The sequence below is a fragment of the Talpa occidentalis genome, unplaced genomic scaffold (assembly GCF_014898055.3).
Source record: "Talpa occidentalis isolate TD23 unplaced genomic scaffold, MPIMG_talOcc4v2.1 talOcc4.8, whole genome shotgun sequence".
In the NCBI taxonomy this organism is placed as follows: Eukaryota; Metazoa; Chordata; class Mammalia; order Eulipotyphla; family Talpidae; genus Talpa; species Talpa occidentalis.
Window position 1 is genome coordinate 96,921,420 of NW_023605194.1, and position 25,861 is coordinate 96,947,280.

General features: G+C 40.5%; 1 protein-coding gene across 1 annotated transcript in view; it reads left to right on the forward strand.

Annotated features, from left to right (window-relative positions):
- Positions 1-25,861, forward strand: part of DOCK5 (dedicator of cytokinesis 5) — a 175,334-nt gene that overhangs the window by 95,508 nt on the left and 53,965 nt on the right. Inside the window, 10 exon segments of the mRNA XM_037497137.2 lie at positions 1,686-1,811; positions 4,549-4,673; positions 6,124-6,222; positions 9,680-9,752; positions 11,978-12,081; positions 13,075-13,255; positions 20,496-20,593; positions 20,821-20,910; positions 22,321-22,421; positions 24,703-24,837. Of these exon segments, the coding sequence (XP_037353034.1) occupies positions 1,686-1,811; positions 4,549-4,673; positions 6,124-6,222; positions 9,680-9,752; positions 11,978-12,081; positions 13,075-13,255; positions 20,496-20,593; positions 20,821-20,910; positions 22,321-22,421; positions 24,703-24,837 (1,132 nt within the window).

Genomic DNA, 25,861 nt, shown 5'->3' on the forward strand with positions numbered 1-25,861 from the left:
ATATAAAATAATAGACTAACTAGCAAAACTTAGTATTTTTAGTAATTCCATTTATTGTTCTGTTGACACAGTTTTAATTAAAAGAAGTTCTATGAATTGAAACTGCATTTTAAATTCAGATAATAAAGAAAAATAATTCAAAATTTTAATTTAAATCCAAGGGTGGTGAGGATTTTGGGATAAGTTTGATTTTGAATATAAGTCATTTTTCCCCCTACCATCCTGTAACTGCCTTCCCAAGTAGAAGCAATCAGGACACATCATTTTCAGCATATTTAGTTTCCCATGCATTTATACCTGTTCAGCGCATGTCGGTAATCATTAAAGAATCTGAAAACTACTTAAAGTATTTCTGTTACTTTAGAGCTCGTACTCTAACAGTATATTCAGTTAGGGTGGAAAACCTTTGTACTAAATAGATTGCTGTGTATGTGCAATTACTTAAAAATCAAACAAAAAATAACTTCTGTTTCTTAACAAAACAAGCACTTTTCAAATATTTTTATGCTCTTCAAAAATATTTTTTGTGGTTATATATTATTCCATCATTTGGATTTAAGGTAATGAAATAAACACTTGAGTGCTTCCTAATTTGTCATCACTATATATTTAGATAGCTGTACTATAACTACCTTTATAAATGAAGTTTTTTCCATACTTTGAACTGTTTCCCCACAAAATCTCCAGAAACTGGATTTCTGGGTCAGATGATTAGAGCAACCTTAAGCCCAGAGATATACTATCACCAGATTGTTTTTCATAGATTTCTACCAGTAGATATTAATTACCATCTTGCCTGCTTTGGTAAGTAGTATTTAAAAACCTTTGCCAGTTTGAAAGGTGAGATGTAATCTTCATGGTTCTCTTGCATTGTAAAAATCTACTTAAAGATGAACTATCTAGTTTCATATGTGTTTGTGAGTTTTCTAAAGTTTTTATTCTCAGTTTTATGAGCTCTTTATATAAATGAAGATTACACTGTCTTATTTATTAGCACATTTCCCATTTTTTGGTTTGCCAAGTATTTATAAGCATCTTGTACATTGTTGTAGATTGTCTATTTATGTTCTATTTGTTTGCCTGCATTTCAGTGTTTTTCTTCTAATGAGTATAAACTCATAATATCCTATGAATTTTTGTACCATTTTACAGTATCTTTTACATTTTGATGAATTTCAAAATTTTCAGTTTGTAGATAATTCTTTTGCTTTTGTGATTTCATCATGTTTCTTAGGAAAATGTCTGATTCTCAGTTTTAGTAAGAATTTTACCATATATTTGATTGATTACTATTTGATTACTATTTTACCATATATTTGATTGCTGTAAAATACTTAATCCCATTGTTTTTACTAATTTTTATATCTTTTCTACCACTACTATCATTACATTTTCTATAAATAGTATTGCTATAGTTGTATAGTCCTTGATTTTCTGATAAGTGCTGTCTTTACTACTTGTTTTTTCCTCAAAGCAAATATCTGTTTATGTCTCAGTCTAATTGTCTAAGAAGTCCTGGTGTGCTTTTGATTGGAGTGTCATTAAAATTATAAGTTAATTGAAAGAGACTATCATCTTTATAATAAGACACCTGTTTATCAATACAATGCACATACTTTCTCAGCATTTATGGTATGTTTATTATTTATTACACAGAACTAAGCTTATCTTTTATTTCTTTAAAGGACTTTGGGTGTCTTTGAAGCTATTGCCCGGGGACCTCACGCAGGTTCAGAAGAATTTTTCACACTTGGTGGACAGATCAACTGCAATAGCCCGGAAAATGGGCTTTCCGGAAATAATTCTTCCAGGTAAATGCTTTGCTTGGCACTTATTCTGCATCCTCTAGGGCATACTTTCATGCAGCAGCTACTTGTAAGAGGACAGTGGCAAAGTGGATCTGGAGATTTCATTATCTACAGTCAGACTACCAAGCTAGTGGGAGAGACCAGCAGGGTTGATACCTCTCTTCGTGGCTTGTAGATGGCCACCGTCTCCCTGTACCTTTACCCTGTATCTTTTTTTTTTTTTTTAATAGAGGCATGTTTTCTTTCTTCCTTCCTTCCTTCCTTCCTTCCTTCCTTCCTTCCTTCCTTCCTTCCTTCCTTCCTTCCTTCCTTCCTTCCTTCCTTCCTTCCTCCCTTCCTCCCTTCCTCCCTCCCTCCCTCCCTCCCTCCCTCCCTCCCTCCCTTCCCTCCCTCCCTCCGCACTGGTACAGTCAGAAGCACCGGAGGGTGAGAGAATTCACCAGAGCCAGAGCAGGGAGCAGAACAGGCAGACCGAAGTACACTGCTGAGGGGAGCAGCGGGCGGCAGGAGAGGTCTGCGCGCCATGCGGGACCCTCCTCTGGTGGCCGGGAAGCAGCCGGGGATCGAACCGGCGGCGCAGAGGCCGCGGGCAGCTTGCAACCCAGCGCTCAACCGCTGCGCCACAGGGGAGGCCCTACCCTGTATCTTTATCTCTGTTCAGATTTCTTCTCCTGATGACATAAGTTATATTAGGTTAGGACCCATCGTGTGCCTTAATTTTACCTTGATTACCCTATTAAGGCCTCTCTCCAAATACAGTCACACTCTGAAGTCCTGGAGGTTAGAACATCAACATAAGAATGAGTCCTCCATCCTTCGCTCCTGTATTCTCTCCTTGGCAATCTCTTCCACTCATTTGGCTTCTGTGGGTTACTTACCTCTAAATTCATATCTCAGGCACTGAGACCATTCCTTTGAACTCCATTACCATAGATCTGACTGCTTTGCCTACCCCCAGTGGGATTGCTCTTGAGCTCTAACTGGTTAATTCTAACTGAAAATCCCAATTTGGAATTCACAATCCTGTGCTTCTACACCTTGCCCTTCTATTGAGTTTTATCTAATAGAATGGTACCTGCATCCATCCAGGTGCATTAGTAAGACACCTGAAAGTCACCCTTGACACCCCCCCTTTTTCCTGACACTTCATCCAAAATTAGTGGCCAGTTTCACCTTTTAAAGAACTTTCAAATCCATCCCCTTCTCTTTATCTCCATTGCCACTACCTGAGTTTTAACTGCTATTATCTCTTTCCTAGACACCAGCCTTAGCTTCATAACTAGTTTTCCTGATTCTGTTCTTTCTTTTATAATCCTTTTTTTTTACACTGTAGCATGAATGGTCTTTTATGAAAACCCACCTGATTTTTCTCCATTGCTGAAAACACTTTGATGACTTCTTTTTAAATCTAGGATGGAGATCCAAATTCTGAACTTGGCCTGCAAGTCCCAGAGAGATTTGTCTTTTGTCTGTCTCTGTAGCCTCATCTCATTGCAGATCTCCCCTTTCCTTGTCAAGACTTCTGTCAGTTTGTCTTCTACCTCTGGGCCTTTGCACATGCTACTCTCTCTTTTACTCTCATCCCTCCAGTATCAGCTCAAAGGAAAGATTCCCACATCCTTCAGATAAGGTTGGAACATAGTGCTAGCTTGTTCACAGAGCCTGGCCTGTTCCTTCATTTGTTATGATACATTTAAGTGTGTTATTATCTCAATACTTTTCCCCACCACTAGACTATGAACTGTATGTTCATAGTGAGACTCACCATCATCTTCCAACAGCTAGCACAGTTCCTGGTACAGAGTGGCTGCTCAGTCAAGTTTTTAAATGAGTAGATGGACGCATCATTCTCATCTGATTGTACTATCATTAATTCAACCAATTGTCAATGGCTATCTATTGAGAATGTTTCCAAGTTTTCACTTTCATCAAACACACCACAGAGGATATCTATAAATATTACTCATGGAGTTACTGTAGCAGACTTTTAATATAGGTTGTCAGTATCTTCATTGACAAAAATATGTCAATTAAGATTCCAAATTGTAACATAACTAAGTCCCTTTTCTTCACCCTCACTGAATGTGGCAAAATCTTAGTTGTTTTTCCACTCAGATAATGATGAAAAACCAATGCCCTGAAAGTGAACCCCTATTTTCTGATAGTGCTGTCAGGTTTTATTTCTTACACTGGGAGACACCTTAATATAGTACAATTAAATGTTTGTGCTGGTAAAAAATGACTCTGGAATTGGTAAAACAATTAAGCTCAGTTATATAAACAGGAAGTAAACTACAAGTTTCAGAAATTATCTGTTTCATAAGGTTGTTATATGAATTTTAACAATTAATGCGTATAGACACTTTGAACAGTGCCTGATACATAATAAGCATTCAGTAAGCATTAGCTTCATTATTCTCAGATGTGTTAAAATATCACTCTCCAAGGCATTACTGAACAAAAATCTGCCACTATAAACTAATAAGATATGTTATTATTAGGTAATAATTATTTTAAATAAAACCAAAAATTACTACTAGAAAGCATTAATCTTTTTAAACTATATTTGAAAGACATCTAGGCAGGTAAGCAGAATTGAAGTAAGCTGAAGAGAACAACAGTACATATAAAAAATCACTGTATGAAGTCAGGGCCTTTCATATTTTGCCCATCTATTATATCTGTTATGTGCTAAAAATTAGAAATGACTTCTCTCAGCACGTTTGGTTGTTATTTGTAGGAGATGTCCGGAATGACATTTATGTCACCCTGATCCATGGCGAGTTTGACAAAGGGAAAAAGAAGACGCCAAAGAATGTAGAGGTCACTATGTCTGTGTATGATGAAGAAGGCAAGCTCCAGGAGGTGTGTGGTGTCACCCGAAAAGTCTGCTGCCATCACATGCTTCTGTACAGGACAGTGGACTTGACCTGATGTTAACTGGGTGCATTTGGTTTTTCATAATGAAAAGTATGAAATCTAGTCAAGATGTGATAAGCAGTTACCAATTTTGCCTATAAGCCCATTTAGATTCTTCTTTTCATATTTCTCCTGTGTTAAGAAATACTTCAAACCACTGATTATTTTATGTGTAAAATTCTGGTGCAGAAGTTCTGTGTTATTTTCAAGGTATTTAGCAACACTTACAAGCCAGGTCAGTTCCTCTGCGGCTTGAGGGAAGTGGTATGCATGCCCAGAGGCACTGAAAGGCACATTCCTCAGCTGGTGACAGAACCGAAGGAGACTTGTGCAATAGAGAGCTATTAAAGCAGAGGAGCTCTGGGCTAGCATTCAGCTACCACTGCTTTTTATTTTTGTCATCAGGAAACTCCAGTCCCAAAAGCATCCGTTACTTTCTCAGGAAAAGACAGGAGTGGGTAGAAGAGCCAGGAATGGACCCAGGTTCCCTGACTTCCAGTGCAGAGCTCCTGCAGCTCTGTCCTAGGGAGTAGTTAGTCTTGATTCTGAGACATCAAAGTGAAGCATGAAAATGTGGTGGCTACAGGGACCTCTCATTGTCCCAGCTGAAATCTGGCTCCTCTTATTGAGTCATAGTTATCTGGTTTGGAATCCAAGAATCAAGCCCTCCGTCCACTCATGTAGGTTCTTGAAAGCACAATGAAGTACACAACCTCCTCGCTCCCCAGGGAAATGATAATAAAACAATTGGCTAAGTCAAGTCATATTCTGTGATGAAGTGATTAATAGAATGCTGTGAGCCCTGGCTGCAGCTGACTTATTACTATAGCCCTTGGACCACTGAGTTCATTTCAGGTGCACACCTTCTCCTGGTTGGTCATTTCATCACTGTCCTAGCTGGCTGGACGGCCCCTTTAGAGGCCTGGGTGTACTAAGCTAGCGTTTCATTGCTAGGAACAGACACAGCCTAAGTTTAAATTAATGTCCACCAGGTACTCAGAAAACCGTATAGACAGGAGGAAAGAATCATTTCCCTCGCAGGGCAGTGAGTCTGCACATGTCTGTCACTCCCGGTCACCTTCACTAGGCCTGCGGGTCCTCAGAGAGGAATGAAAGAGGGTATCGTGTAGGATGGAAGAGAAAATAAAAGTTACAGCAAAGAGGAATGTTAAGATGGGGCTGGGTTCCTACATGACTATTCCACTTGTCTGCTGAGATCCTCACAGAAAGTAGTACAAACTTATTCTTTCTCTACTCTTGTCCTTCAAAGGTGATCCTTGCATGCCTCAGTGCAAGGCACGTGGCGGTCATATGGTGGGCAGGAGACTCATGTAGAGTGCAGTATCTTTTCTAGATGATGTTTTCCCCTCCTAACTTTTTTCCTTTCCATCCAAAGAAAGCAATTCACCCTGGTGCTGGATATGAAGGCATTTCAGAGTACAAATCAGTTGTGTATTACCAAGTCAAGCAACCATGTTGGTACGAGACAGTCAAGGTGAGAAGGTGCCGTTTGTACCCCTGTCCTATGTTAGCCTTGTTTAGATTCATTTCTGTTCTTCACCCGCACGTTATTCCTACCTTATCCTACCTAGTTCTATGGTGTGAAATAAGAAAGGAATCTGTAGCTATAATTTTGTATGAGAGCATTGATCTTTATTAAACTCAGAACTTTTTTTTGTTTTTATTTATTTTTTAAATTTAATTATTTTATTTTATATTTTACATCCTTTTACATTTTTGCTTAATATATGCATTTTCATCTTGGTTATATTCCCCATACAATTCCCACCCCCCTTATTTTGACCCTCTTAATTCTCAAAATTAAATGTGTAGAGACTGGAATAGAGAAAGTTGTGGTTCTAACAGGCTGCCAGGATGGTCCAAAACAAATGGAAATTTTCACCCTCTGCAGGCAGTTCCCTTGGCCTTTGACCTTGGCCAGTTTCTTCTTGGCCTTTGACCAGGCCTCTTTTCAGTTTAACTGTATGTATTAGCAATTCCAAAGTGCTTTTCAAGTCAGTCACAATAGCCCAGCAGCTAAAACAATCAGGTGTTGTAATGCCTGCTAACTAATTGGGCCCCAGGACTCCAAGAAGTTTAGCAACTTCCTAAGATCCCAGAACTACTTAGGGTCAGACCTGAACTGGAGCCCACTTCTGAATCCCTGGCTGCACCGGTTCCTTCTGATTGTCAGGGTTTTATGAGCTCTTTCATAGAAAATGCAGGGGGGAAAAGCCTCCATTAGGGCCTTCCTGGTGGCGCAGCGGTTGAGCGCTGGGTTGCGAAGCTGCCTGAAGCCGCTGCGGCACTGGTTCAATCCTCGGATGCTCCCCGGCCACTGAAAGAGGGTCCCTAATGGCGCGCAGACCTCTCCTGCCGCCCGCTGCTCCCCTCAGCAGTGTACTTCGGTCCTTCTGCCTGCTCTGGCTCTGGTGAATTCTCTCACCCTCCCACGCTTCCGATGGTACCCAATGCTTGTATAAATAGATAAATAAATAAATCTTAAAAAAAGAGAAAAAGAAAAAGACATTTCTCCTTAAAAAAAAAAAAGCCTCCATTAATATCTCATTTCATGGGTGACCATTTTTTTTTTTAATAATAAATTTTATTTTTATATTCCCCATACAATTGCAGCCCCCCCATTCTGACCCCAATCCCTCCCCTCCCACCCCGCCCCCTAAAAGTGTCTCTGGTTCGTAGTTTTTTGTTGATCTTGATTTTCACTTTCTTATAGTTATTCGTTTTCCTGGTCCCTTATTTAAGTTTTCTAGATTCCTGCTATGAGTGAGACCATCCGGTATTTTTCTTTTTCTTTTTGGCTTATTTCGCTGAGCATGATCCCTTCCAGTGCCATCCATGTTGCTGCAAATTGCATGTGTTTATCTTTTTTGAATGCTGAGTAATATTCCATGGTATATATGTACCACATCTTCTTGATCCAGTCATCTATTTTTGGGCATTTGGGTTGTTTCCAAAGCTTAGCTATTGTAAACAGTGCTGCTATAAACATAGGGGTGCAGGTGTTCTTTGGAATTGATGTTTCTGTGTCCTTTGGGTAAATACCTAGGAGTGGAATTGCTGGATCCTATGGAAGCTCTATGTTTAGTAGGTCCAGAAATCTCCACACAGCTCTCCACAGTGGTTGGACCAGTTTGCACTCCCACCAACAGTGCAGAAGAGTTCCTTTTTCTCCACACTCATGGGTGACCATTTTAACACAATTTTATATACGTCCAATGTTTTGAATTATGGTGTTTATACAAGCATATTGTACTTTAAGAAAAAAACCTTGTTTTGAGGCATTAGAAGTCCTGCAGAAATGTATTTTTAGATACTTACATAATATTTTATTATATAATAGGTCCTCAGTTAACATCATTGATTGGTCCTTGGAAACTGCCACTTTCTTTTATTTTATTTCTTTTTTTAAATATAAACCAGAGACACACTGGTGGGAAGGGGAGGAGAGAGTAGGGTCAAACTAAGGGGGGGTGGGAATTGTATGGAGACTATAACCAAGATGAAAATGTGCAAAAAAAGTGCAAAAAATGAAAAATGATGTAAAAAATATATAAAATTAAAAAAATAAAAAGTAACATTTCAAGAAAAAAGAAAATGCACTTTAAATGAAAAAACATAATGAAATCCGGTCCTCAAATAACATTTCATAATGTTGTTTCATTCAGCATTGGCCTGGGTTGTTTTCTTCCTCATCAATATTAGAACAGGATGACGAGTGGACCCGCTGCATGATTATGCCACAGTTTACTTAACTGTTCACCACAGTTGTCTGCTCTTTTTTTGCCCTGTGCCTCCATTTTCCTTGTCCCCAGTGTTCTACATTTTCCTTCTGTTTTAAAGACCCTAATCGTTACCACATCGGCAGTGTCTTACAACCTGAAATGTTCTTTGTGGACTTCTTTTTCCTGTGTCATACTTGAGAAAATACTAGAAATTTGAAATATCTTAGAATATATCCATTCTCAGGATCTTAAAAATAACAGATGATCTCCTCTTGAGATTCTTTTGGTTTGAAATTGCTAAACTTCCTTTGAGTAAAATCTCATGTCAAGACTTCTCTAGAGGAATTAGTGCTGTGATGAGAAACTAAAAGCAAGCCTGGTTCTATGAAATACTGTGAGCATAAAGTAATGTACGTATATGTGTGTGTATATATACATACATATAAACTGTTATATATATTAATTATATACAAACTATTAAGTACATGTAACTGTTATAGGACAGGGAGAGGGGCAGCCCAAACCCCACAAACCTGCCTATTCTAAATGGGTTCTGCCATCCGCCGCATCAACACAAAACATAGGAGACTTTAGTGGGAAGGAACTTTAATAAAACTAGGAAACAATACAGGTAGGGCAAAGAATCTAGTTTCTAAATGAAGCACCCAAAGTTACCCATCCCCTCGTGGGTAAAAGTCCATCCATATGGGATCGGCCCAGAGCAAGGCCCCAAAGCCTGCCACAAGTCTAAAGCATCTTCCAGTGGGGACCCACAGAAAAGAGTCAGAAACAACCAGACAAGCCCGGAAGGAAAAGAGCAAAATCAACATCAAGATAAAAGCTGCCATGGTCACCTCCCCATGGGTCTCACCCACATCTGTGTCACCCTGTCCACGACCAAAAGACAAGCGCAGTTTCTTCACGTGTCTCTAGGCTCCATGCGCCTCCTCCAGGTCTCCTTCTGGTTCCATCCTGCTTCCTTCCTCAGTCTCTTCTTCAGCTTCTCCTCTTCTTGCTCAGCTCCACCCTCCCTTGGGTAGGGCAGGAAACCTCCCCCTTTCCTGGGGACCACCCTGTTACATAACTATTAATATATTACAAATAAATATTATAATTAAATGTTAATTACATGAATACATATTACATATTATATATACATATCTATTAATTATATTAATTATATAAACAATAATTACCTATTTTGCGCAGGTATCTATTGCTATAGAAGAAGTTACTCGCTGCCATATAAGATTTACCTTCAGACACAGGTCGTCTCAGGAATGTGAGTATTAGGAGATCTGTGACATAGTTCCATTTAAAAAGTATCTGTTATTGCTTGACAGCACTTTTGTTCATCTGCAGAATAAGATACTTAGAAACTAGATACTTGGCATCTTTATTTCAGGATTGATTGGTGCTAAGGAATCAGAAAAATGAATTTTTCTGGCCTTCCAAGAACTGTTTATCATTTATACCAGAATTTCCCGCAAATGTTCTGTGAATTATATTCTATGAAGATGAAATGTTCTGTGAATCCTAAAGTCCCCTGCTATAGTAGAAGCTCTATGAATGACAAAAAGGATTTTGTAGAAGCTCTATTATGACAAAAAGGATTTCGTAGTCAGCTGGGGTAGAAAACACTGTGTGTTCTCTCCTCCCAGACTCTGTTGAAGATTCCATATTCCTGCAGCAAGAAGGCAGCTTAATTAACTATCTCCAAGCTAGTGTCTTTCTTTCTTGAAAGATTATTTTGAGTCTTAGATCACAGTTCAGAAGATGCTGTTCTCAAATATGAACAAAGAAAATTGATTTCATATTGATCTTGAAATTACTTGACATTCCGTAAGATTGCATGTAAATGAAATCCTTCATTCCAAACTGAATGTATTGAACACCATCTACATAGAAAGCGCAGGGTAGGCCCAGGGTATGCAACTTCAACTAGGACACAGCCAGTTCTGTGAAGCGGCTCTATGATCTACTTACAAAGGTGAGCAAGGAAATAAACACTTAATCTCCGAAAAGTATGAGACATGCTGCCAGCAGAAACCAGCACACAGGACTTATCCTTTCTGAGGATTTATGCATGAAATTTTCCTACCTCCTCAATAGTGTGTAGAGGTTAGTCCATTGAAGGGTGATGGTGGAGAAATATGTTTGATAACTACAAAATAAACTCAGCAGGACTGACAAGGGGGCAGTGAATACAATCATAATATTAGTTGAGCTTTATAAAACTGCCAAGTTTGTAGTTCGGCATAGTCAAATACCAGCAATTTCATACAGCTCCACATAATGCTAAGAAAACACTTAACAAATATTAAGTCAAACTCTATTTGTACACTCTTTTATATATAACCATAATAATCTAGTAAAGTTTGTTCTACTTTTATCCAAATTTATATATAGAAAAACAGATTAGCAACTTGTCCAAGTTCACAGCACTAGTAAGTGACAGCACCTGCATCAGACACCTTGGCAGACAATCAGACAATCAGGCAGTCTGATTCCAGGTGGACCTGAGCCAGATCATGAATGATGAAAGTTATTTTGAGACAGGTTATGGGGGATCCATGTAAGGTTGTTGAGGTGGTGGTCGTTTGGTATATGTTTATAATAGCTTTATTCATAATACCTCTCCCATTGGACATGCCCAAATGGCATCAATAGAAGAATGGATAAACAAATTATAGTACAATCATACAATGGAATACTACTCACACTGTTAGTGTCTGAGACTTTGATAACAGGTCATGAGTTACCCCAGCCACCAGCATCCGAGTAGGGAATACCTGAAAACCAGGTATCCTGCTTATTTAGGAAGCTAGGCCCTCCTCTCCAAATGCTGCAAGATACACATACCCACGCTTCCTTTGTACCTAGGCCAATATTTTGGAAGGACTAGAAAGGCAGAAGCTGTAGATGACATCATAAACCTTAGTGCATAATAAATATTTCACTGAGCCTGTCTTAAAGCAGGAGAATTGGGATATCCCATGAATGGGTTTTGGAGCAGGTAGTAGACCTTATTTGATATGATTTTGGAAACGCATTCTGGTGCAGTAGTGTTGGGTAAAAAAAAAACAGTGACAGGGAGTATAATTATGAAAATCTCACATACAGAGAAGAGATGAGGGTGGCTTGAATGCAGCTCAGAACAGAAGGGATGTAGAGAAAAAAACACTGGCTCCAGGGTGTTTAGTATAGAGAGTTAACATGTGGATGGAGTCAGTACCCACATTTCTGATCGGGATGTTTGGGTGGATGGTGGTCTCACGCATTCAGAAATGTAGGAAAAGGAGCATATAGAAGATTTCAGTTGGGGAAATGTGTCTTTGAGGAATCTGTGACAGTCACAGTGTATATGACTTATTGTAGCCTGCTAAACTATGCTAATGAAAGCATGATTCAATGTCACACCCCAGAACAAATCGTGACTCAGCCATGCTAGTCTTCACTTCCTTGTTTCTTTCTTCTCTGCTCAGACACATATTTCTGTCTTTTCAGCCAGAGATAAATCGGAGCGAGCATTTGGGGTGGCCTTCGTGAAACTGATGAACCTGGATGGCACCACTCTACAGGATGGGAGGCATAACCTGGTGGTATATAAGGTGCTACTAACAAAGCAAGGCTCAGAGAAGGCTGAGGAAATTATGTTCCCTCTGAAACCAGTTCTTAAGGCTTCCTTCAATTTTGTGTATATAAACATCAGAAACTTCTCTAGAGTTATATTGTATAGCTGCATTAATGTGTAAACTCTAGGAACCCAGATGGTTAAGGTCACGTCCACTACACAGTCTCCCATTTCCTTTCTGGAAAGGACAAGTTGCATTGTTACTCAGTCTCCTAAGGAACATCTCTCCTCATGTGCAAATGGTATCTGTGGTGGTAATAATCAAAGGGCTGCCCTCCTGCCTTCCACTCTGGATGTCATCCTGTGCAGTGTGGACGGTTGCTGTTGGACTTGTTTAGGGTGTGTAATGGGTGTGATAGGATGTGGTTTTCTTATCACAAGAGCCAGGCATCATTTCTTTGCTATGGAACCTTTTTTCCTTCTCTAACAATTTTGTCTACATTCTTCCCTTCTAACAGCTGCAGCACTATGGCTTCTACTGAGATTTTATAATCTAAAGTGTAATAGATGCTAGAAGGTCTCATTTTTCCAACAATATCACACAAATTTTTTTGACATGCATCTATCTGATGTTCATTTTTCTTAACAACTCTGTAGTTGATAGTCTTGGAAGGCACGGCAACTTAATTCTACCCAATCAAGCCATCAACTCCTTGAAGTACAATTGAGACGAGTTACAAGTTCAGAAAAATGAAATCCAACCTTATTCTTTATTACATTTATTTACTTATATCAGAGATAGGAATTTTCTAGTTTATAACTTATTCTACTTTCATTCGGCATTGAAATTATTTCTGGATTCAAACTCTGGAAAAGTATCACAATGTCTGGGAGTTGGGAAGGATCTAAGCATAATTTAATAAACCCTTTTTATATTGGAAATGAATTGTGCTCACAATAGAAATTATTTTTATTTGCATGTAAGAGATTTTGCCCATCATTTGGTCTTCTGAACATATTTCATTTTCAGGGTGACAACAAGAAAATGGAAGATGCTAAGTTCTACCTGACCCTTCCTGGAATCAAGGTAGAGACGGATGATAAAGAGGCTCCCAAAACCCCGACCAACTCTGCTGCTGCAACCAAGGATAGCACAAAGGACAGCTTTCAGATTGCCACCCTCATTTGCTCTACAAAGCTCACCCAGAATGGTAAGTGTGGGGCCGTCTTCCTGGGCTCTGTTGTTACACTCTGGACCACATGGGTCCATGTCTTCTGAGAAGAGTGCTGGCTGTTTTGGATTCTTCTCAATGCTCTTCAAATGATATTGTGGATAATACTAATCGAATAGGTAAGCTCCTTTCTAGGCTTCATTGTCTCTTTCTTTTTTTTTTTTTTTTTTTTTTTTTAAAGATTTATTTATTTATTTATACAAGCACTGGGTACAGTCAGAAGCACGGGAGGGTGAGAGAATTCACCAGAGCCAGAGCGGGGAGCAGAGCAGGCAGAAGGACTGAGGTACACTGCTGAGGGAGCAGCGGGCAGCAGGAGAGGTCTGCGCGCCATGTGGGACCCTCCTCCGGTGGCCGGGAGCAGCGGGGATCAAACTGGTGCTGCAGAGGCTGCGGGCAGCTTCACAACCAACGCTCAACCGCTGCGCCACTGGGGAGGCCTCATTGTCTCTTTCAAACAGGATAAAAGCATATGGTCTTTTGGGGTTTTGTTTTTTTTTTTTTTTTTGTTTGCTTGTTTGTTACCACCTATCATACTCCTTCACAGAGGCAAAAGAAATTCAAAAGTGTTATATTTCTTTCTTTCAAAACAGCAAAGAGCTTTAATAACGTGCTGTGTGTAATATATGTAACAAGAGATGGCAAGAAGGGGGGAGGATACTGGCAAGGAAATACCAGTTTCCTGCCAAAACAGGTAGGGCCCAGAGCAGGGAGGGTTTCCTGGTAGAGTTCCATTTGTCCCCCATATAGTTTCCTCTTTTCCCTTTTTTCCCCCAAGCAGTCACGAAATTTCCATAAAACTGAGTCATAAAATTGACTGCTGAGTAGTTCAAATAGGGCTCCATTTTGGTCTTCCTTGAAACCTCTGCTCTAAGTTTCAGCTTCTCTGATGTGATCATGGCGCTTGCTTGCCAGTACCAGCTTCTTGTTGATTTAAACTATGTAATGTATAAGGGGTTCTGCGGAGCATAGTGAGCCAAGAATTAGCTGCCCAGGGGACATGCGTTAAAAATTGTACATCTCGGGCCTCCCTGGTGGCGCAGCGGTTGAGCGCTGGGTTGCGAAGCTGCTCGCGGCCTCTGCGGTGCCGGTTCGATCCCCAGCTGCTCCCCAGCCACCGGAGGAGGGTCCCACATGGCATGCAGACCTCTTCTGCCGCCCACTGCTCCTCTCAGCAGTGTACTTCGTCAGTCTGCCTGTTCTGTTTTCCGCGCTGGCTCTGGTGAATTCTCTCACCCTCCCGCGCTTCTGACTGTACCCAGTGCATGTACAAATAAATACATAAATAAATAAATAAATAAAAAACATGCCTCTATTGAAAAAAAAAAAGAAAAAGAAATTGTACATCTCACATGCTGTATAGGGGATCCATTCCTTTGGCCTCTTAGAAGATTTGGGTGAGGAAACTGGTAAGGGCTGTGCCTTAGGGAAGTGCAAAGATAGACAAAACAGTTTAGATATCAGGTACACGCAAGGATCAGGTGTTGGTTGATCCTTAGAGAGTGTTAATATTGTTTGTTTTGATGAATCATGGTTGACTAGGGAATAAGGATAGAATTTCCACCTGGACAAGTGGCTAGACTCAACAGAGTGAAGTTTGGAGCTGACAGAAAGTAAAAACGGGGAAGTAAAAATGGGAAAGTGAAAGTACGGGAAAGTAAAAACACATGCACCAAAAATTAATCTAGAAAGAAAAGGCGAAAGTGTGTAGATAGTGAAAAGATCCTGGGTTGCAAAGGGCTTGAGGAAAGGTAAGAGAGGAAGGGGTGAATAGGCAGAGCACAGGGGATAGTTAGGTCAGTAAAACTAGACTATGTGATGCTGTGATAGATGTATGGATACATGTTCTTAAACGTTTGTCACAGAACATAGCACACAGTCAACTGTCATGTAAATTATGGACTTGGCGTTCACAAACTAAGTCATATTTGCTCAGCAGTTGTAACAAATGTACCAGCGAATGCAAAGTGTCAATACAGGGGAACCTGGGAAAGTGGAGGGGTATATGAAAAGGCTTCGTACTTTCTGCTTAATTTTTCTGTAAACCTAAATCTGCTTAAAAAATAGTTTCTTCATTTCAAACAAACAAAAAATAAAACCAGAAAACACTGTGAGCTTCACAGAAGACATGCCACAATTGCATTAGCGACAGCACAATAATAATAAGTGCGTAATAAACTGCTGACATGGGATTAAATGGTACAATATTTATGAAAGATTACTTTGAAGGTGTATTAAAAACTTTTAATTTATTCAGATCCTATAATCCAGGAATTTGATCCTAGAAACTGAAACTAAGTAAACAGAGAGAGAAAGGTGCAAGGATTTATATGTGAGAGTGTTTTCCTGTTAATTCCCAATAGGAAAATAGTGAATCAGACCAAAAATCCTGTAGTTCAGGTCAGTTTAAGTTATATAATGATATAATGATAATTATATGTATACATTATATATAATGCATGTATTTCATATACATGTAACATACAACATGTATTTATGTTCTATATCAATATATTAAACAATGATAAATATATGTATAATGTTAAAATAGATGCAGATGTCAAATATATTTGAAAACTTAATCAAAGACATGAAATTTTTAAAACTGTTGTGTATAATTCCAGTATTGGAGCCAGTTGCCTAGCTTCAAATCCAAATTCTGCCTTACTAGTGATTTTATCTTGTCACTTGATCTCTCTTTGCTTATCTTCAAAATGGGGGTAATAATGGTATATATTTCAGGGCCTCCCTGGTGGTGCAGTGGTTGAGTGCTGGGTTGCGAAGCTGGCCCCAGCCTCTGTAGCTCTGGTTTGATCCCCGGCCACTGGGTGAGGGTCCCACATGGCGAGCAGACCTCTCCTGCCACCTGCTGCTCCCCTCAGCAGTGTACTTCGTCAGTCTGCCTGCTCTGCTCTCCTCTCTGACTCTGGTGAATTCTTTCACCCTCCTGAGCTTCTGACTGTACCCAGTGCTTATGTAAATAAATAAATAAATCTTTTTTAAAAAATGGTATATATTTCAAAGAGTGAAGTAAATTTAAATAAGTAAAAGCAAAAGAGCAGTGTGTCATCTATCACAGAAACTACATGAGCTATTAGAAACTAGAATTACATAAAAGCTATTGTTATCATCATCATCCATACATAGAAAAACTCCAAAATTTTGAGCAGTTTTTATTTTGATCACTCTTTTTGGTATTTTCCAAAATTGTGAATATGAAATGTCAAATGATATATTTAAAAATATGGTCGTAGACAACATAAAGCTTTAATGTACTTGGGAAGGATGATCTGGGACAGTCCAGAGGAACAGCCTTTATCATGCATCTAATAGATTATCCTTCCCAGAGCCTAGAGTTCAAGAGCAAGTAACAGAAGTTTGTAAAGTTATAATGAAAAGCAAAAGGAATGTCTGCTAAAGATAACCAAATTGATACAGTGTTTATTATCTCCTAGTAAAAAAATTAGCATGCTTTGTATGACCACACCTTACAGGGGAGATCCTCTACTTCCAAAATACTAACGGTGGCGTAAAGCCAGTGGTGCTATAGAACAAAATTAGTTTAAAAAAAACGTACTAAGCTTATTGACAGTAGCAAGACACTTGATCTGTTTTTACATACGTCAACCATCTTCTGCATGTTCTAAGCCTGTGCTGTCTCGCCATAGCAGCCTTAAGCCCTTTGTCACTTGTGAAATTTAAATTAATAGGATAAAATCAAGGCTAGAAAGATAGGGAGGACAAGAAAGGCACCGTGCCGTGTGCACCACAGGGAATGGAGCCTTCTAAGGGACAAATAATAACCCCAGGCAGTTCTTGTGTTTGCTCTCTTCTTCGTGGATGCAAATTATAAAAAACCAGTTTAATTTATTCTGAGGAAGAAAGAGCTGAAGAACATTAATAAACCACTAAGTATATCAGGGCGTTTACTGACCAAGAGGGTAGCTGTTTGCCTTTCACACAGGAACCGTGACCACAGGCGTTTCCCCTTAGTCTTAGGAGGGCTATTTAGACGCAAAAGGTTAAAAGCCATTGACCTTTGGTACAAACAGATCTTGTCAACTCTTTATTATTTTTTTTTCAAAACTAGGACAGACTGATTTGATGGGATCCTTTGTTGCTCGCCCATACGGACATTGAGAATAGATTTGCTATTCCAGGCAAGGAGAGAGGAATTCAAGACCCTGCAGGGATGGGGCTCGAGGGAGAGGGGCAGTGTTGTTCACAGCAGCATCTTGTTTAACCCCCCCCAACACTCTGGCATATGAAGACTCCAACTTTGCCATTATTAGCTTCACTTTATTGAAAATTGAGTCAAAGGACTCGTATTTTGCTTAAGCTCATTAAGTGGTCGATTGGGTCTGAAAATAGACATTTAGAACTACAAAGCATATATTTTCCCTTGTCTTTCTCTTTTTTAAAATTTCGATTTCCTTGATCCTCTCCCAAATCCTCTAATCTAACGTGGGTGTCACTGTTCAGAGTATCCTGGATTCTTACATACTGCAGACGGGAAAGTAAATTAGGACTACTTGGGATAACATTGAATGCTGTCTAATGTGCTTAAAGATGGTCCTGACTGATGAGCCAGTTCTATACCCCAGAGAGCTGGTAAATCTGGGCACCATGGACATGGGAGAATGTTGTCTCAGAATTTTTGTGGTAGCAAAAAAAAAGAAACCCAGAACCCCAAATGTTTATCAACAGTGGAATAAATAAATCCCATTTAGTGCAGTGCACGCCATACAATGGGATAAATGCTATTCGGCCATGAAAATAAATAGAGCGATATGCACCAGCCTGTATGAATCTGAAAAACCCAGTAAGTCCAGGACTCTAAGATTGTGCCACTGCTTCAGTAGCCCTGAGGTCTCTGATTGACCAAATATATTCCTAAGCTGAGCCATGTAGGATGCAGATGTCTCTAGGCAGCAAATGTCTGGGCTGGGGAGTGAATTCTTTTCAGGCACTTGACTGCAGAGTTCCTAGGTCACCATTCACCCCAATGAAGTATCTACATCCTTTTCTTTTGGCAGCAACAAGCCCTGTGAAGTAAAGAATGGAGTGGAATCATTAACTAGTCTGTGTCAGAAATAGGAGATGGGAGATAGAAGCTGACTGTCTAGTGGCTAAGCCTAGCACAGTGCCTGTTATGTACTTACTGAATGAATATGTTGAAGAATTGTATCGAGCACACCGCAAGTGTCTTCACTGAGACTGGTTCCCCTCTCCATCTGTCTATTCATCCATCCATTCTCTCTTCACACTGGCACAGAGCACCGACTAGTGGCCTAGCACTATGCTGAGGTGTCAGAATGAGTGACTTATGCTTCCTGTTCCCAGGGGATTCAGAGCTGTAGGAAGAATCAAAGAGATGCCAAGTATATCTTTATGACTCCAGAAGGAACAAAGTTTGAGATGGGTCTTGAAATATAAGTCGGTGCTTACAAATACATAGAATTATAGTATTTCTGGGCAATTCAGACGAAGGGGAAAATCTATGCAAAGACACAGAACTATTTCAGAATATGGCCACTGAAAGGTAAAAGAGAATGGTGGGTTTGGGGGCTCACAAGAGGGTATCAGTAGGGCATTACTGCTCTTTGGGTGGTGTTGGGACTTTATTCTATTGATAAGTGAGAGTCTTAGGCACTGGGTTTTGGGGGCTTCCAAGGGACTAGACAGTATGCAAGCCAATAAAGCAAACCTCAAGCAAATTTACTATACAAATGAGCGGTATTCATTTGCTACCTTTTATATATATTTATACAAGTCTATTGATTAAAAAGGGTATATTTCTCCTTTCCTTGGGTAATGCTCTGTGTAGTAGCCGTAGCTGGGTATACTAAACAGCATGATAAAGGAGCTGCAGTCAGATGCCTGCTGTTTCCCCGACTCTCTCAGTAGCTCGATTTTCATTAAAGCTGTCAGTGACTTAAAGATCCAAAATCCCACATTTTTAATCTACAAGCACCTCCAGATTTTTGTCCTAGACTTACCCTAAAGGCCACAAATCTGTTCTGCCTTCTTTTGAAGCAGTAGTCTATCTGATTTGCTTATCTATTTACTTCTTTGGAGAACTTTTGGGCAGGGGTTAAGGTGGGCAGAATTTGAGAGAATATCAAGGACTTTTTTTTTTTTAAAGATTTATTTATGCATACAAGAGCTGGGGTACAGACCAGAGATGCGGGGTGTGAGAGGATCCACCAGAGACAGAGTGGGGAACAGAACAGGCAGATTGACTGAAGTATACTGCTGAGGGGCACAGCGGGCAAGTCAGGAGAGGTCTGCTGCGCCGTGTGGGTTGCTCCCTGGCCTGCCAGGGATTGAACTCATGCTGCAGAGGCTGCGATTGCATCATAGTGTGGTGCTTAACCCCTGGCGCCATCAGGGAGGCCATGGACTTGTTTTTTTAAATCAGATAAATGTAATTAAATTGTTTTTATCCCACTTGCTGGGAGTTGTGTCACCTAAAGCAAGTAATTCTGTTTCACAAAATCTCAGTTTCTGCATCTCAGAAATGTGAATGGATGTGATGTTTAAATAATGCATGTATGTAAATTACCTATTCCCTTTGAATTCACCAAGATATGTGTGGTGATAAGGGACAAATTAAACCATGCAGCAAATTAAAGGTAGGAAAGTTACTGAAAAGGGTCTCTTTAGGTTTAGTCTATGTGGCTGTGATGTCATTATATGAGAAATGTGAGGCCTGCTCAGGTAGCATTTTAAGCTCTTGACATTGGTGGTAATTTTTTTCTCTTTGAATTTTGAGGAAGACCACAGGGTTTTCTCTGATTTAGACAGAAGACAGCAAATTAAAAGAATTCACACGACATTAGCCACCAGAGTGATGATCTTTTCTAAAGAGTATTTTTCAGAACTGTGGGGTTTTTTGTTGTCTCTTTGTATGTTTGTTTTTAAAAGTTATTTATTTTTGCATAGAAAAACTGAGGTGTAGAGTTGAGAGGATTCACCAGAGACAGAGTTGGGAGCAGAACAGGCTCCCCACTGCAAAGGGGAGCAATTGGCAAGACAGGAGAGGTCTGCTACACCGTATATGGATTATCTCCCTGGCTAGGGATCGAACTCAGGCTGTCCTGGTTATAGCTCTAAGACTTAACCCCTAGGCCAACAGGGAAGCCTGTGTCTTGAAATGGTGTGGGCTGCTCTTCCTGATCAGTGTCTAATATTTATGGTTTCTGGTCATTCTTTGTAGTTGACCTGTTGGGCTTGTTAAATTGGCGTTCCAACTCTCAGAACATTAAGCATAACTTAAAGAAGTTAATGGAGGTGGATGGAGGAGAGATTGTTAAGGTATGTTTATATACTCATAATAATAATTATACCCACTGTATCATTAGTTCAACATTTTTAATTAAACTGATCTTGCAAATAGAAAATTTACTCACATGGGAAAGCAAGTGTGCAATTTTTTAAAAATGCTATTTTTCAACCTAGTCTGTTGAAACCTACTTTCCCCCAATTTTCTGCAGTTGGAGCTGAACTGACAGCACCAAATAACCTGTTTTTCTTATCTTCAGTTTTTGCAGGATACACTAGATGCACTTTTTAACATAATGATGGAAATGTCCGACAATGAAACTTATGACTTCCTTGTGTTTGATGCACTGGTAAGCAATTATACATATTTACTAGTATTTATTCTATAAATGTGTAGTTTTGATATTTCACTATTATTAATATTGTGATGAATAACCTCTTGCTCAAATATTTATATGCATCGCTTTGATTATTTCTTCAAGCTAAAGTCCTAGAAGAAAAATTAGAAACAATTGACATATTCACAGCTTTTATTTCTTTGATTTTTGTTACACCACAATTTTGATATTCTTTTCTCATTATGGAAAAAAATGTGTCTTTATTAGAAATCACAAACAACATTAAGTCTCTTTAAATTGCCTAGTCATTTAAAAAAAAAAAGCAGAAGATTGTGGCTTGCTGTGTTTCCTGCAAGGGAAACTGAGTTCATGAGTCACTGGTGAACCTTAGGCTCATGATTTTCAATATACAACCCAGCAGACAATTAAATTTGTCACACAAACTACATAAACACACAATCTGTTCTAAAAGCTGAAATCCAGACAGGGATAGGCGATGTCATAATTTGGGAAGGCCAGGAGAGATGGTGGAATGAAGAAAACTGACATATCGAAACAAAGCATCGTTTTCTTGTTTGGGGATTCAAGAATAATGCCGAATTTTATGGGAATGTGGCAGCCATGGGAGAAGGTAAATTGCCGCTTTAGGTCACTCAGCAGTTGGGAGGAACTTGTAAATTCAAGAAGTAGATAGAAAGTAAAACCTAAGCATGTGAGATAGGGGGTCAGTGCCCTCAGCCGAGATCATGCTGGTCAGGTTTATGGGGAAAACTCCGGGTCCTGGGCTCCCTGGGATGAGAGAAAACTGGAGAAAGCTTCCTGTGGTGCAGAGCAGCACAGTGGGCATGTGTGGGAGTCCCAGGCACCTCTTCTTTTGAACTCTTCTGTCATGAGTGGGTGCAACCCAGTTACTTGTAGGCTGGCCCTGGTCATGAGAAGAGGGTCAACACACAAGGAGGAAACTGAGCCGGGGAGTGGGGCAGAAGCCTGGTGCAGCTCAGTTATTGGAGGGATGCACAGTGTCCTCAAGAGAAAAATGTCGTGGGATATTTCTGAGCTGCATCCTTGAGGGGCAATGTATTATGCCCCCAGAAAACCTCTTTCCGATCCTCCTTCCTCCTGTCCCACTTTCACCCCAGGCTTACCTGCCGTGACTGCTCTCTCTGAGATAGTCAGCGTGCTGAGGCCAGGGACATTTTCTCCTATCGGTTTCTTCATAGCACTCAGCACAGTGCTTGACATAGTTGACTTTCTGTTTGTGTTATATTAAAAAAAAAAAAAGACGGAGACTTTTCATTAGGTCTGAGTAGAGAAGAGGGAACTCTGCAACACTGAGGAAGAAAGAAAAGGCACCCCTTTCTAGTGACAGAATCCATGGGGGATGTACATTGTTGCTATTTATATTTTTCATCTCTGGCGCAGGTATTTATTATTTCACTGATAGGAGATATCAAGTTCCAGCATTTTAATCCTGTCCTTGAAACCTACATTTACAAGCACTTCAGTGCCACTTTGGCATATGTGTAAGTATGACACCGGGATCTACCTGCGTTGCGGTATTGGGTGTGTACTCCTCGGGCTGAGGATTGACACAGGAGAGGGACACAGGCCTAGTAAATGTGCCTTAAAGTGCAGAACCATGCTCTATGCTTGCTGATGGAAAGAGGGGACCACCAAACATTCTGTCCCTGGAAAAGGTGCTAAGTTTAGGACTTGCCTTCAAGAAGTTACAGAAGTGATAAGGCTAAATTTCTTTAAGAATCCAGAAGAGTGTTGGCACCAGTCAGAAGCAGAATGTCGGACAAAGGCCTGTCCTCAGGTTCTGGGTATCTACAGGATTAGCATGAAGCCTCAGGGGAATCAGACAGTGGACTGAGCAGGATCAGGTCTGATGGGACTGCAGGTCTTGTCCTCGCCCTAAACATCCAGTGCTTTGTAGAATGTATTAACACAGAGGATGTGAGATAATTGAGGTGTTTTGGGTTTTTTTTTCCTAGAACAGAATGGCCTCTACCTTTCCTGTAGAGACCCTCTATTTGTCTTTGGTTTATGAGTCCCACCAAGGGGAGCATCTTGTGCTTACGCTGCACTTGCCCTTGAGCACTCTACTCACCACGACCCATGTGTGCGGCCCTGCACCCACCCCCTTGCATTCCAAGGATTTTCCAGAGCAGTGTGATAAAGAGTGACAGGAATGTAGAGATTGGGTGATCTTTCTGACTGTGAGTTACACCAGATCATCCCCGTTGCTATCGGCTGGTCCATAAGAGCAGCTGCTGACCTGACCAGTTAAGTCAGACCGCTGATCCCTGTCTCCTTTCCTCAACTAAACAAGAATGTTCTTAATTTTATTTGCAAGGAGGTTCAGAAAGGTTAAAAAAAAAAAGAAAACCCAACAACATAAATGAGGTGTCATGTAGCATAATTAACGATTAACACAATGTGTATCCTGCCCCCGGGCTGCAGAAGCAGCAGATACACGCGTGATGAAGTCAGTAACCTGACTTTCCAAGCAGTGGTAACTTCCAGCGAGGAGTCTTCTCTGTGGTCTTCATTACTCAGAACCAAATGCAACACTCAGGTGTTAGTGACTGGGACTTGGTCAGTTTTCCATGTTTCCTGTGGGATGTTCTTAATCCTAGGAAAACTCAGTTTCCCTTCAAAGTGCAAGTTAGCATGAGCTTAAGACAATGCCTAGTGCAAGACTAAAGTCCCACAGCACTTTTATCTGCTGAGAGGCCCAGAACCATGACTGCTAGTCAGGTGGATCCAGAGTCACAGGAAGTGCCTCTTTGACATTCAGTGCAATTTACCTCTGGCTCCTTTTTTTTTTTTTTTTTTTTTTTTTTTTTAAGATTTATTTTTATTATTTATACAAGCACTGGGTACAGTCAGAAGCATGGGAGGGTGAGAGAATTCACCAGAGCCAGAGTGGGGAGCAGAGCAGGCAGAAGGACCGAAGTACACTGCTGAGGGGAGCAGCGGGCGGCAGGAGAGGTCTGCGCGCCATGTGGGACCCTCCTCTGGTGGCCGGGAGCAGCCGGGGATCGAACCGGCGCTGCAGAGGCTGCGGCAGCTTCGCAACCCAGCGCTCAACCGCTGCGCCACGGGGAGGCTCTGGCTCCTTTTTTATGCATCCCAAAGGGTTTGGCCAGATTGCAGGCCATTAGACTTCTTTTAGGTGGCTCCTTAGGCCATCCCTTACTGGAACAGCTGAAAATGTATGTGTAACATACCAGTGATGAAAATATCCTTGCAATTTGAATCCATCAACTCTTTAATTTCTTGATTGTTTTAAAAATTCTATTAAAGGAAACCATCCTCTCTCTCTTTAAAAATGTATTTATTTATGCATACAAGAACTGGGGTACAGGCCAGAGGTGGGGGGCGGGGTGAGAGGATTCACCGGAGACAGAGTGGGGAACAGAACAGACAGATCAATTGAAATACACTGCTGAGGGGAGCAATGGGTGAGTCAGGAGAGGTCTGCTGTGCTATGTGGGTAGCTCCGTGGCCGGGGAACTTAAGCGTGCAGCGAATAGTTTCATAGGTTGTGTCTTAACCCCTTGCTCCACCAGGAAAACCCCATCCTCTTTCTAAGTGGAAGGGAAACTCCAAACCCAGACTGCACTGAGGAAACTGAAGTTCGAAGTACTTAATTTCCTCATTTAGGGCATATTCTTGAAGAGCTAATTGTAGTTGTGATCTACTTCCCCTGTCAGCCAAGTTCCCTTCCCATATAACTTACCCCAAAACTCAGAGTGCCACTTTGCCTCACTGACATTTTTTCTTTCCCTTTTTTAGGAAACTCTCCAAGGTACTGAACTTCTATGTGGCTAATGCAGATGACTCCAGTAAGACGGAATTGCTTTTTGCTGCTTTGAAAGCCTTAAAGTACTTGTTTAGGTTCATCATCCAGTCTAGAGTACTCTACCTGAGGTAATGATGACAAAAATAAGATGCTTCTGCTTTCAATTCTTTCCTTATATAGTTTTCTTTAAACCCCATGCTCATGTTGAACTTTGTGAGCAGTTTGGTTATGCACAGAATTGCTAAATTTCAGAATTTTAGAGCTAAAGATGGAGAACTATGAAACTGTTAGAGGCCATCCATGTGAAATCCTTTTGGATCAATGGAATTTCCAGAGCAGTAATAGCAGCAAGACCTGGGGACCCAGGTGGCTAAAATGTGTAGCTTCTGGAAGCCTTTGGTGACACAGCTCTAGAGAGCAGGTCCCCTTGGCAGGGTTGATACGGTAAGGGAATTCATTGCAATGTTGAACGTGTAAGTGTAGAATCACGACCCATCATTGGTGATAGAGAGGATGGAGACAGATGTTTGGGATGCATAAAAAAGGAGCCAGAGGTAAATTGCACTGAATGTCGAAGAGGCACTTGCTGTGACTCTGGATCCACCTGACTAGCAGTCATAGTTCTGGGCCTCTCAGCAGATAAAAGTGCTGTGGGACTTTAGTCTTGCACTAGGCATTGTCTTAAGCTCGTGCTAACTTGCACTTTGAAGGGAAACTGAGTTTTCCTAGGATTAAGAACATCCCACAGGAAACATGGAAAACTGACCAAGTCCCAGTCACTAACACCTGAGTGTTGCATTTGGTTCTGAGTAATGAAGACCACGGAGAAGACTCCTCGCTGGAAGTTACCACTGCTTGGAAAGTCAGGTTACTGACTTCATCACGCGTGTATCTGCTGCTTCTGCAGCCCGGGGGCAGGATACACATTGTGTTAATCGTTAATTATGCTACATGACACCTCTTTTTTTTTTTAATTAATATATTTATTTACACAAGCACTGGGTACAGATGTTTGGGAGAAATGTTTCCTGCCTTGTGTGTTTCTTTGTTGAAACCATGTTTAGCTACATTTGTTGAAACTAAACCATAAAGATAAAATAATTCCTAGTTTGAATTCCAAAACCAACAACTCCATAAAAAAAAAAGAACAAA